At 43.3% G+C, this 13922-nt stretch overlaps 1 protein-coding gene across 5 annotated transcripts in view; it reads left to right on the top strand.

The window, feature by feature from the left end:
* Positions 1 to 13922, top strand: part of FBXW11 (F-box and WD repeat domain containing 11) — a 74692-nt gene that overhangs the window by 10979 nt on the left and 49791 nt on the right. For 3 of the 5 annotated variants that reach the window (XM_085073233.1, XM_085073232.1, XM_085073231.1), the window contains one exon: positions 5140 to 5241. The exons of the other annotated variants lie outside the window; for them this stretch is intronic. In XM_085073233.1, coding sequence (XP_084929359.1) covers positions 5191 to 5241 — 51 coding nt within the window. In that variant the 5' untranslated portion in view covers positions 5140 to 5190. The remainder of the gene's footprint in view (positions 1 to 5139; positions 5242 to 13922) is intronic. 5 annotated transcript variants of the gene reach the window in all.

Here is a 13922-nt window from a genome sequence, read left to right as displayed (position 1 = left end):
TAGAATGATCTCATAGCAATAAAAGAATAATCAAAAATGTTTCGCAAGTTAAAATGAGTTTGCCACTCTGTGGATATTTATTTCTGAGAAATTCACTTTTGCATTTGTAGTTCATGGAAGGACAGAAGTAAATGCAAGAGTAAATTATGTCTAAAACAACTTTGTTGACCTGGGAGTATAATTCAGCTAAAATGGAAGCAGATTGCTGGAATGCACATGTAAAACCCCACGGAGTGTGGAAATGTGTTGTGTGGGTGGTACTCCAACAGCCTTCCAAATCACCCAGGCCCAGGGAGGTTGCATTTGGCCTTGGAAAAGGCAGTGATGTGATGGCACCGATTCCAACAGACTTGTGTGGAGCACGTGAGCACATGGCATCTCCCAGGGCACAGCCTGGCTTTGGAATGGGAGTAGGAAGTGCTTGTCTTGGTCAGACATTTGTGTCTGTGCTTCTAAAGATGTGCAGTGTCGTACCAAAGGCGCAGGGATGGTGTCCCCTGCCAGCCGGGCTGTCCCTGGGGGAACACGTGTCACTGCTCCCTGCATGTCCCACACAAGTGCTCACAGACACTTGGATGTTCTGCTTTTGCACCTCTGCACACACTCGGGGCACTCATTCCCATCCCGGGGATTCACCACTGGCACTGTTTGGGTAAAGCACCAGGTAAGATCTGGAGGAAATTCCAGCCTGCAAACCGGGAGGGAGTTCGAGTTGGCAACTGTTCCTGCCGAGTGTAAAATAATCCTGAAGGCCTTGAAACAGTGCTACTGCTTCAGATTTCTTATGTCTTATTGTGGTTAATTCTGATTTTTGAGAAACTGAGATCTGAGCTTCACATTAAAGTGGAGGTGGGAGCATAAGGCTTTTCCAGACTGTCAGACTGCCCTCAAATCCAGGTTGGCTTTCCAGAGCGCCCCTTGGGCTACATTAAACTGAGCCCCAAACCATGGAGAGGGGTTTAAGTAGCACCACTTACCCCATAAAATTATCAACATTAAGTGCTGATGGAGATAAAGAAGTACCAGTTGTGTTGGTCCAGGCCTAAATCAAAGTAAACTAACCAGGAAATCACCAGTGTTGAGTAGCATGTGAGTTTCTTATAGCTAAAAACCTGAAAAAAATCACAATGAAGGGTGAAGTTAAATTCACCAAAAAGGTTGTACCTTTTTGCCAATTCAAATATCTGTTTATATCCAGAGCACAAACTAATCTTACTGAGGAGCTGGTTTGCTGTCACAAGAAAGCTGGGAAAAGCATTTAGGATTTATAAACTTAAATGGTTTTTGGGTTTTAATGTTCAATTTAGTTTTGTACTAAACTGCATAAGAAAAAGTTGTTGCAGGAGGAGTGAATTAATACAATTTGCCATGCTCCCTGGAAAAAATGGAGTGAATTAGCTCTTTCATGTGTTTTATTGTATTTTCCTTTGAAATTCCAAAATGCCTCTCCTTGCCAATCTTTTTTGGACTCTGTCTGGAAACGGATTTTCAAAAACAAAGATATTTTTGCCTTAAGACCAGAATTTCCCAAGCTGTAAACACACCAATAAATTTGGATTCCTTAAATGATCTTGTATAAAAAAAATTAATGCAGAGAAAAATTCCGAGGTAATAATTTTATAAAACTTGCAGCATAAGTCTGGGTTACGTAAATGCTGTCATTCTTGATTATGACACTGCAATATTGCCATGCCTGGGTTGCAAAGGTGTTCTCATTCCATCAGGAATACAGGCTGTTTGTCCATGGGCAATTCTTGAGCAGTTTATGGGTTTAGAGGATAAATGGGTGATTTTTTTTTTTTTTAAAGGATACAAAAGTGTGAGGATTTCTGTGTATCAGATGCACTGAAAGAAACGACTTTGGGGCATTTTACAATGTTTTAACAACATAGAGCTGTAATGTGGGAGAAGTCCAGAGTGGATAAAACTTGACATGTTCAGGGCCTGAGAGGTTTTTTTAAATACCTCCATCCTAAAAGTTCCCACCTACAGAGTTGGTTTATTGGATGTACACAGCTGTGTGCTTTGCTATTAATATAAGAAGTTCTTAACATCTGAGTCTTGAAGACCCTAAAGCATCTTCCCTTTTTCACTGAGGATTTACAGGTTTCACTGGGAATGCAGCACTTTGTATGGGCTGCTTAAATTTGAGATTTAAGATTGAAACCTAAAGCTTGAAATGTAATTCCTGGGGCTAGACCACCAAAGTAGTTCTTTGTGTATAGAATTAACATCAATCATTTAATAATAAAACTAGAGTATGACTCTTTCCAAGGACAAAGCATTGAAGAGATCAGAATTTCTGTGTGTCTGTTCTCTCCATGTGCCCTGGAGCTCAAAGCCCCTCTCTGCTCTGCAAACAGAGCCTCCAGGTGATCCACAGCCCTCAGAATGTGAGGCAATTACAGCTCTGCATTGCTAATTACCTTATTCCTTAAAATCTGAATTTCAGTTGGCCTTACCTTAACCTGTTCTCTAGGCTCTCATTTAATGCTGTGCCTGTTGGCCACTGCCATTTTCCCCTTCCCAGACTTTATTAAATGATGCTGCATCTCCCTGGGATCCTGATGAGGCCAGTGCAAAGTGAAGGCCTGAGCTGAGACTCGTGCTATACAAAGTGAAGTCTTTAGTACACTGTTAAACTTCTATTTATGACAGTCCCTGCACAAGCAGGCTCAGGCAGTAACATGTCAGGGAAGCACACAAATATTTGCACGTTCCTGTTTCGGTGTGAAGTGGGACACAATATTTAATTTGTGGCATTGTGCAATATCAGTGCTGCAGCTGAGTGTCCAGGGAGTTTTATAAACCCTTTTATTCAGGGTTTCGTAATGCCGTGAAAAGGTTTTTGTGTGGCTTAACCTTGGCATGGAAATGGCCTCAGCGTCTAATGCGTTTTGAATTAAATTTTAAAAAATGTTCTCAAGTTACCCAGTTTTCTCTTAAGCACTTAAAATTCAGCTTATTTAGCTAGAGTAGTTCCTAAACTCCCCCCCACACAATAACCTCTAAACCAGTGATTTTAGCTTGTCATTTGTGGACACCTACAGGTGTTGATTCATTATAAACATTCAGTTTTGTACACCTGATCTGAACGTGTCTGGAGAGAAGTTTGCTGTTTTTTATCAATGGCTTTTAATAAGTTATGTCAGCAAAGTGACTTTTTTTTTTTACCAGGCCTATGTGTTTAGAAATATGTTTGGGCTTTGATAAATACCTGCAGCAATACCTGAATTTTGATGGTTCAGTGTTGCAGAAACACCATGCAGATATTGTCCTAAATAGGAATAAATAATGAAACAGATTGGAAAGGAAGTTACTTGAATTATACACTCTTGTTTGGAAAAACAGACCTATAAAATGTCTGTATTTTCAGTCAGTGGGTTTTAACAGTACATCTCATCTTTTTTAAAGATATGAAAACTTCTTTTTTTTTTCCCCTGGTGTCTTGTTAAGGTAGTTTCCCTGTTGTCACTGGTTGACTCTCTTAAAAGAGTCCTGGGAACTAAATTTCGAGTGTTAGTGTGAAGACATGTCAAAGTAAATTACTGCAAAGTATTTACTGATACACTGGATGAATTGCTTTATAGCTAAATCCCATTTCTCTAAACTTTAAATAAACTTTTATAAACGTTTAGTAGCTGAAAACGGAGGTCTTATTTTGCTATATTGTTTTATTTTGCTATTAAAGAAAGAACAATACAATAAAGCATAAGTATGTCTGCTTTTACCCCTATCCATGAGATATATGCTCCCACTCTTCCCATACGAAGTGCACAGCACAGGACATCCCCATGCAATCAGCACCTTCCTGCTGGATAAGAGGAGAGAGCCTTTTGGTGTGTTTTGATGCTGCTAGGAGCATTTTTGTGTTGCTTTTGCTTTAATTTCTCTCCTTAGTATGGAGGTGAAAATACTCTTTTATTCATAAGATATGAAACAACAAAAAAGTTTTTAACCCCTTCAGGTGCTCTGGGCTCTCTCCCCCTCCTCAATCCTGGTACAAAACTGCTTTCCATGAGGCTTCCCCTCCAGTTATTCCACTTTCAGCTTTGATCTGAGTGCACCTTTTCTTTTAAAGTTTTGGTGTTTGTTGTAACTGAATTGGAAGCCTGTGTGGAAAATAGTGAAAGCTCAGTCTGTGCCAGATGTTGCAGCTGGGTTTGTGCACTGCTTGATGCTAAGGAATTGAATCCTTTTCCCTAACTTTATCTGGTGTAAGTACTACTCTGTCCTTAAAAGGAATTGGGAAATAATACTGGGGAGCTACTAAAGTTTTGGGGATTCTGTCTGCATCCAATTCCTTCAGCTTCAGAAAAGAAACAAAAGGGATCTCCAAACTTTTTGTAACTTCTCATGTCAGCAATGTGGAATCTGATAGTTAAGCTCGGGTGGCAGTGTGAGTAATGAATGTAGCCAGGGGATTATTTGGCTTTAGGATATCTTCAGCTATAATTCCAACATTTTCCCCCAGTTGATTAGGATACCTTGACTAAGCAGAACTTGGTCATGCAATTTGAACTTAGTTAAGAGTGGTTCTTCTCTAAAACATGCTCCCATTGTCAGGTTGTCTGTCCCAGTGTAGGCTGGCACCTCACATTAATGCCGGCTTTGCTGTCAGAATAAAGAATGACAATTTGTTTGAGAAAGCTGAGACACTGGGGAGTGCCAAACCTTAATTCCCAAAGCTCCTCCAGTTGGATTCTAAAGCCTTGCCACCCTAATGGCACCTCCTGGCCTTCTGTCCCCAGGGGGACTGTGCAGGGGACAGCTGAGCAGGGATTTTGGCCAGGCTGGTTTGCTGGGTGAAGCCTCTGCCCCAGAACCTCTGCTGTGGGCAGCCATGTGTGGGTGAACAAAAGCTCTCCTGCTACTGGGTGTAAGTTAAAATGTTCAGCTGGGCACTAAAGCCAGGAGGTTACAAATGGGGAAAAGGAGCTCAGGCCAGAGGGGTGACTTGTCCTTGTTTGCTGCACAGGATCTTCAGTGGTTATTTTACCCTTGGCCGCTAACGTGTGATGAATGTAGAAATAACATAGATAAGTACCCACGTTAACATACTAATGAGTTGCCTGCCTTGAGTGATTTGTTGTGGCATCTAACTGCTTCTTCTCTTCCTTCCTTTTTGTCACCCTGCAGTGTTCTGTGCCAAGGTCTTTGTGGCTAGGCTGCTCCAACCTGGTAGAGAGCATGTGCGCACTGAGATGCCTGCAGAGCATGCCCAGTGTCAGATGTCTCCAGGTGCCTTTCTTCTTTCTTGTTGTAAATGTTATGCTGTTGAACTTGTGTTAAACTCTCAGGACTCTGTTTAATCAAATTGTTAAGTCTGCTAAATGTTTTTTGTGCATCCTTTTCTGAAATCTTCTACTTAACTGCATTGTAGGAGTGACTCTTTAAGGGCTTTCTGTGCAGTAGGGCCGGGGGGGATGAGCTGTTGTGTTTTATTTATTGCCTGTTTACTGAAGTTGTGATATCAGTAGCATAGTTCTGCATGTTGCCTGCTACGTTTTGCTTTCTCATTTAACTTGAAAAATAACATAATGAGCTTTGCCATTTCTCTTAAATTGCAATGAACTGACCAGCCTGTGATATTTGTGTGATTTAATTTAGAAAGGATAAGCTTCTCATTTGCTCCTAAGTGTGGTCCTGGGTGTAGCCTTACCTTAGTCTTTGCACGTGTTTGAATGCAGTATAGTGAGCATGGAGTCCTGGGGTCTTTGGGTTGCCCTGTTAACTCAGTTTTTTAACTTTTAAGAAGTGAAGAACAAGGGATGGGGGGGCGTTACTCTGCATAGAAGACAACTAAATCCTAAGTTCTCTGTTGTTTTTCTTCTAGTAAGCTGTTGGAGCTGAACCTGCATTATGTATAGATGGGGAATTGCTGCTTCACTGGTTTGGGAGGGATTGAAAATGATAACAAGGGAGCTTTTGGGACCAGTTAACGATTTTGAATTCCCAGAATACTTACCTTGGAAAGACAATGCTGAATATGTGTAGTAACTGTGTGGCACTTCCTGAAGTGTTTCTGTATGTAACATTTTTTAGCAGAACACAAGGATTATTTAACCTTAGTCTGTTTTGTAACATACGAGCATTATTCAGTGGTTCAGTCTTTCATGTGTACGAAATGAGTACTTAAAAGAAATTGCTTTTTTTGTGGATGAAAAGGAGCAATTGAGTTTTGTGTGTCACTCCATTTGAGGTCAGCCACTGGAGAACATGAATGTCTTACCTTAGAGAGTAACCAGTTATTTCAAAACATTTCCTCTCACCTGCAAAATGTGGCCACTTGAAATCCAGCAAATCTAAATTACAGAACCAGAAATTCCTTTCAAATTTCTGTTAAGATACAAATATATTTTTTTGTTTGAAAGCTTTATGTTATGTTGAAATAGTACTCAAAGAAAGGACAAAAACTCATGTCCAAGACAAACTTATAGATGGATAATTCAGTTTTATAGAAATGAACAGTCTCATGGCCAAATAATGCTTATGGAAGGTGTCTACAGTCATGCCAGGGCGGAGTCCCAGAGATTCGGTGTTTGTTTTGGGAATATTTGCAAGCTAATTCTAATGTGGAGATCTCCCTGCTCCCTTTCCTGATCCTCAGCATTGACCCTCTCACTGGAAAAAAAAAAAACAACTTCATTTCAGAGGGAATTCTGAATTTCTTTTTCTCCCAGGACTTTATCTATCAGTGACCAAAGAGCATCTCAGAAGATTTTAGCAAGTGATCGTGGTTGTTTTTGGGCTGGATGGTGATGCTGGGAGTGTGGTGAGAAGGGCCAGGGGTGGTTTCAAGGGTGTTTCCCCAGCCGTGCTGAGAAGTGAGCAGTGGGTGTGGCAGAGCTGCTGCCTGGGGCTGTTGTGTGCAGAGCCAGGGCTGCCATCCTGCCCTTACAGCTTCCTTTTGTTACCTCCTCTCTTCCCGACTTGGGGAGTTGGGACATCAGCCTCACTGTGTTTATCACTTTGAGAACTATTTCAGGACAGGAGCGGTTTTACTGTCATTGATGTATTTTGTGTGGTTGGGATAGATCTTGGTTTCCTGGAGCACAGCCTTGGGCAGGGCTGGCTGCTGGACCCCCACAGTGGATTCCAAAAAGCCTCCCTCAGGGTCTCTGCAGGACAAACTCCTGGTTTGGGAATTGCCCAGACTCCTTAGTGCTGGATCTGAGAACTTGGACTATCCCTGGTTTCTTATAAATCAACTCTGCTAGGTACATTAACTGTTAATTGAACAGGGAAAAGCTCAGCCCAGGTTGGGATTTGATTAATTGGTGCAGAGTATGGTGTATTACAAACTTCTCTTGATAATACTGATGACAGGATAAAATACAAACCAGTTGGTTCATCAATGTGCTGCTTTATAAATGAGATTCTTGGGAACCTGTTGTCACACAGATATGGTGTCATATAGTTAAAACTCTGGGCTAAGGCAGCTCTCACGTGAGAATGTGTCACTTGGGAAAGTTTCTCAAACCTGTCTTGTTTTCAGGAATTGTTGCAGGTCTGTCAGCTTTCATGAGAGCCCTATTGAAGTACCAGTGCATTTCTGTAAGGCTTTGCTGCTCCATGTGCCTGTGGGAATTTCACAATCCCAGAACATCTGTAGCCCTATAATAGTAGCAGCTACCAGGGTTAACAAATTATGAAGTACATCCCTGCGAGGTCAAGCACAATGTTCAGGCAGATGGGGCTGCTTTGAGGCTGTGGGGAGCTCAGGATGTCGAAGGAAACAATGGTGTGTGTCCAGCCTGTTGCACTTCAGGAGTGACTGAGGAGGATTTCACCAGGCTTTGCTCCCCCTGCTGAGGCTGGGTTTGTGCTTTGCTGCTGGTGCACCCTCCTGATGGATTGTGGAGGGAATAAGAGGGAGGAATGTCCAAAGCACGACAGACCTGTAGACCTGTGTGTCAGGAGTGTTTGGATAATGCTCTCAGGGATGCTCAGGGTGGGATTGTTGGGGTGTCTGTGCAGGGCCAGGGGTTGGACTCGATGATCATATCCCTTCCCACTCAGGATATTCCATGATTCTATGAAATATTGTGCCAAAATAAAGACCCTTTTTTCTTTTTATTATGGTTTGATTCTTTTTGTAGAGCTGCAACCAAAAGAGGTTTTGAATCTTTTCAAAAGTGTCTGTGAAAGATTTTTCTTTTTTTAAAAGAAGTTCTCCTTTTGGGTGTGTGACTCAGTGATGCCTGAAGGGGAACTTGGAAGCAAAAGTGACACCAGCTGCTTTCCCCATTTTTTATTTTTGGCACCGTGACTTGCCCTTCATTGTTTCCTGAGCTCTAAGCCCGCATAGAAATCAGGTGGGGCACAGATAGCAGGAGCTCTTGGTTCTGTAGCACACATTCAGATAGGGTAAAATGATTAATAGGAAGTGCAGGAAGGGAAATCCAGGAGCTCTTGGGTGATTCATAGAAGTTATCTGGGAGTTGTATCTGTTGTGTGTGGTGTGTGTGTAATCAGTGAACAGGCCAGAAAGGGGAGAGCAGCCTTTATTCTGGAGCCTTGGAGAATCTCTTCAGGAAGCTCTTATTCAGTCTTGGGGCTTTTTCAAACCTTTAGGCTTCAGCAGTCACCTGCCATCCACCTAAAGGAAGAAAGCATGGATTAGGTTTGCTGTGCCTTTCTGTGATGTTGGTAACAGTCATCAAACCTAACGAGGCTGTTTAAAATCAAGCTGTAGCATTTCAGCAAATCCCCTCTGCCCATGGATTGATTGCATGGGGTGTTCTAGTTCTCATTCTGGGTGTGTTCTCTGCTTTTCCACATGCTGTAAAACACCTTCATGGTTCCTGTAGTTTACTGGAGAAATATTTGCTTTCTGCATTCTGTGAGCTGTTAGTGAATGGGGAAGAGGGACAGGTAATTTATTAAAAAATATGTATTCCTATTTGTGGTACTTGAGGTTTGCTCTCATCTACTGTGGCTTTTGGTTTAATTGATACTGTTAGGAAATAAAGTCCCTGACACGTAGCACTTGTTTCTGTTGCATGGAGAAGCACATATTAAATGCGAGTTCATAATACTTGAAACTGCTACAAGGCCTCAGTTTTAGCTCCCTAATTGTCTTTAATGATGTTTTTGCACATGAACTTACCATTATGAACACACTCGGATCCAATAGCTCCCGTTTTCATTTGCTTTGATATGGATTTCTCTGCAAGATTAAAGCTTTCTGGGCTGTTGTTTAGGTCTTTAGAGAAACTGGTTCTGTTACCAGTTGTGTGATGCAACTCTGTGGATGCAGCACCTTCCATGGCTTCATCCTTGGAGCACTGCAGGGTTTTGGGTGGATTTTGTGGTGCTGATTTGGGAAATGGCTCCAGCCAGGCTGCCAGGCAGAGACATGTCCAGGGTTCTGGGCTCTGTGAGTAAACATCTCCATTGTGAAGTGAGCACTACTCATTAAGCAGCAGATGATAAGAGCCCAGAAATTATTTTGAATTATTGCATAATGTAGGAGGTGATGAAATAAGTCTTTATTATTAGAAAGATGTAATGAAATTAACCCAGTAACCAAACACTGCTCCACCAAATTTCTTTCCTGTCTTCAGTTACACTTTTCCTTCACTTTATTTTTTAAAAAATCATTTTATCTCTCTTCTAAAACTCTGCTTAGGTTTTTCATGCTTAGTTACACCTTCCCAAAATCTTTGGGGTTCTTAGAAAAGCTTCTTTCCTACACATTTCTATCTATCCTTAAAATTTTCAGCTTAGTTGCATGTAGTGCCCTGCTCTTCTCTCCCTTTGTGTTCACACATGTGGTGTGTGGCCTGGAAGCTTTGCCAGTGTTCATTCACTGCAGGAACAAGAAATGCCTCCCTTCCAGAGCTTCCAGTGGGAGATGTCAGCTTGATCCTCCACAGGCCAGATCTTAAAATTTCTGCAGTGGCTTTTTCAGGCTTGAATCTCTCCTGACTCCTCCCAGCCTGTTCTCCCAGTGCTCCAGAGGCCTGGGATAGCATCCCTGGCTTTACCTGTCCTTTGTCCTTTGCTTCTGCCCAATGGGATGTCCAGCTGCATAGGCTCTCCTGGATCTGCATTTTCCTTTTCATGGAGTCCCCATCCCTGGAGGTGTCCAGGGAAGGCCTGGAGGTGGCACTGAGTGCTCTGTGCTGGGTGACAAGGTGGGGATTGGGCACAGATTGGGCTCGATGGTCTGCGAGATCTTTTGCAGCCTTACTGACCCTGTGATTCTGACACCTCGTGTCCTGGGGGTGGGCAAGCAGGAGGAATGTGACATTGACTTAGTTCTTGCTGCTGTCATTCCTGCTTACGGATTGACAGAAGTGTATCAATTTATTCTCCGTGACTGCAAGCTGTTTTCACAAAAATCATAGTCTTAAAAGCCGTTGAAATTGGTCAATTTGTCATTTATTACTGTTCTGGAGAATCTATTTGCCAGTGGCAGGTGGAGTTCTGGAGCATCAGGGTGTAGATGTTTATTCCTTTCTCCAGCATTCCCTGCAAAGGCAGTTATGTGTTAGCAGTGAGGAATCTCAGTGCTATCGCAGCTGAACTTGGGCACAAGGAATCCCCAAAGGGTTTGGGTTGGAAGAACCTTTAGGCCCATCTTGTTCCACACCCCTGCCATGAACAGGGACACCTTCCACTATTCCAGGCTGCTCCAAGCTCTGTCCAACCTGGCCTTGGACACTGCCAGGCCTCCAGGGGCAGCCACAGCTTCTCTGGGCACCCTGTGCCAGGGCCTGCCCACCCTCACAGAGAAGAGTTACTTCGTGTATCTAACGTAAATTTCCCTTCTTTCGGTTTAAACACAGACATTTCCAGAAGGAAGTTTGTCTTTCTATTTATTGATGTTACAGTTTAGCATTAACTTGCTCTAGCTTCTGTTTGTTTTTCTTTACTAATTCTGACTTTCTGTTGGTTGATGTTTCTATTCTGATACCAGAAGGAAGCACAACAACAGAAAGTGTAGTTGGAAAAACTTGTGCTTGAAAGCTAAGACTTGAACATGAAAACTTCATCATCCTCTTTTCCCAGTACAAATTCAGGCACAGACATGATTCAGTTTTCCTAAAGCGACAGCGAGTGCAGGAGATGGGCTCTGCTCAAACTTTCTCCTCCAGAGCATGAAATCACAAATGGGAAATGATGAGTGGCCTGTCGCTCTGGAGCCTGCATCCCTTTGTAAATGTTGTTCTCTGCAGCTGTTAAAATGAGTTGTCATAACCAGACTACTGCTTTGCTTCTTCTGTTAGGTCTGAAGTCATTTACAAATACCTGTTTGACATGTTTTCTGGTATTTTGCCTCAAAACAGTGGAACCATTACCATTTCTTTTTGGAAACAGTCCAACAGATCCATTAAAAAGAAATGTATATTTGATTCATTTTATTTAAAGGAACAGAATGTCCTCACCAATATCCAAGATATTTGTGCTTGTCCCTGTGTTTAAACAGACTTTTCAGAGATACAGAGGTTTCAAACCAAGGCCAGCAGTGTAAAAGCAATTAAAGCTGTCCATAGTGAGTCTGGTGGCAGTGTGGGCAGGGGGATGGCCTGGATTCCCCAGTCCCTAACTCTGAGGTAAAAATGGCCAGTTTTCCCTCTGGTAATCAGCAGCAATGCTTTCCAGCGTTGTTCCTTCTGGCTGAAGCTGGAGTCTCCTCTCAGTGAAAAGTAATACCAGTTTGGGGTTTGTTTTCAGCAGTTTCTTGTAATAACTTTTTTTTTTAGTTCTCAGCGTGGGTGTTACAGATTTTGAGGCCTGATCTGACAGCTCAGTTTGGTGGTAGTTGCACATACTGCAGGTATTTTGCAAAGGGTAGGATTGCATGTTATTCTCCCTGGTGCTTCAGTGCTTGGCCATCCTGGTCATCTCCTCCATATCCCAGCCTATTTCCTTTGGAGTGCCCTAAGCTGGCATGAGCACTCTGGATGCATTCTGAGAGTCCCTTACAGTCACAGCAGCTTCTTGTACTTCCTGATGGTGTGGCTAGCCATGGCTTGGTGCTGGATCCAGACACCAGGAGGATGATGAAATGTGAAATGCAGGGATTGCTTTTTCCAAGCATGATTTATTATCTGAAGGGAAGGGTTCTGATAAGCACTTCTCTGTTGTCATTTGTGTATCTGAGTGCTTTTAGCTTCAGGACTTCAATTATTAACTGAGCCTGTTCATTCTTAGGGGCAGGAAGAGACCTTCTCTGTCTTGGGTCAGTTCCTAGTGTTTGTTTGGAAGTGGAAGTGAGTGGTTATGCACTGGATTAAACCCTAGGAGTGAGCTCTGAGCCAGAGCTCTGCTCTTTACTTTCCTCTGCTGAGGAGCAGAAGTGTGTCCCTGATGTGTGAAAACCAGCAAATGGAGCAAATATCTGTGAGTTTTGGTTCCTGGTTCTCCTGGGGCATGATGTATGTCTGTCACTTGTAGCTGGCTGTGGCTCCTGCTGAAGATTCCAGGTGTATTCCTTGTGGGCAGCAAAAGGGGAGAGCAGCCTGTGAAAGCACTGGCAGGTTGGGGTCACCTGTGGTGGCCTCTCCAGCTGGCACCATTTCGGTGCTGTCAGCCACTGACCTTTCTGCTTGTGAGGAAAGGGTTTTGCTGCTACAACCTTGATACTCCTGAGTGCTTTTTTTTGGACTTCGTTGTTTTCAGTGTTTTTTGGAGAGCACTAAAGGTTGTACACTTCATCCCTAGGCTGCCAAGTGTGCTTGGACAGAAGAGTGACCCCTTTCAGGAGCCTGCTCCTCTTGGTGGGCTATTCTCTCATCTTGGTTTTCTCTTCAGAAGTTGCCAGGATTCAGAAGTTAGTAATTGACTGAATACTGATATTTATGAGCGAGATGAGGAGGAAATGGTGATATGAGTCCCTCAAAGATGTGTCACTAAACTGCTGCTGCTGCAGGAGGGACTTCTGAGCACAGAAAAAGTCATGGGAGCTCAGAGATCAGGTCCTTTCTCCTTTAGGTGCCCCGCTGGCCTGCCTTTTGTTACTGTTTCTCTCCTGTTCCATGCAGAGATCCTAATCTGTCCTCTCCACACGGGAAGGATATGTCCCTGTGGAGGCAGGCTCTCCGTGGTGCATTCATGGATCACCACAAGGCACTGGACCTTGCCTCAAGAAATCCAGTGCCTGTTGCTGAGAGCTACAACAGCGAGTGTAATGTCAGACATAGGTTGTGTCCCTCAGAAAGCTTAACACAGTCCCACTAATCTTGAGAGATTTCACAAGTGGTGGGCAGGAGCTGTTATTCCTGCTAGCTCTTCCAAAGCATTTGCAGAGGGGATGCTGTTAGCCACAGCCTTGTGTTGATGCTTTCTCAGCCTCCTTTGGAAGACAGGATTTTTTTTTCTCTGATCCTGTTACGGTGGAAAGAAATGTGTTAGGAAACGTGCCTTGCTCCCTGCCTGCCTTCTGGTAGTGCCATGCTCATGCTGAGAGGGATGGAGGAGGGAAATCTGGCTGAGGAGAGAAGGAGATGCAAGGCAGTCTGCTCTGGGTGTATGTGACATAGTCCTTTTCCTTGCGGGCATTGTCTCTTTGCCACAGAGGAATTTCCTAGGAAACAGAAATATAAAATCAAGTATTTCCCACCGAGGTTGAAACTGCATTTGTGCAGTGTCTTTGCACTGCAGACTGCTCATCAGATCCCCCTGGCAGGAAGGTGGGTCCCTTGCTCGGGGGAATTCAGCAGCTGAGTGGGCATAGTGTTGATAGTGTTGCAGATACTGATGGTGCCATTCTGAGTCATCATCAAAAGGACACTTATCCTTTTTCCATGTGACAAACTCCTGGGTGCTTAGCAGGCTGCCCATTCCCAGGTTTCCCTGAGCCTTTGTGATTTGCATCTGATGAGTTGTTTTGTAGGCCTTCAAGACTGGCATTTAAGAGTCTTCGCATAGGTGGTTGGTTTTTTGAGATCCTTTGAAATGTTGGGAGAATC

The sequence above is a fragment of the Lichenostomus cassidix genome, chromosome 13, assembly GCF_008360975.1.
Source record: "Lichenostomus cassidix isolate B80296 chromosome 13, HeHo_3.0, whole genome shotgun sequence".
NCBI lineage: Eukaryota > Metazoa > Chordata > Aves > Passeriformes > Meliphagidae > Lichenostomus > Lichenostomus cassidix.
The sequence above is the reverse complement of the archived record's forward strand: the minus strand, read 5'-3'. Positions and strand labels throughout refer to the sequence as shown.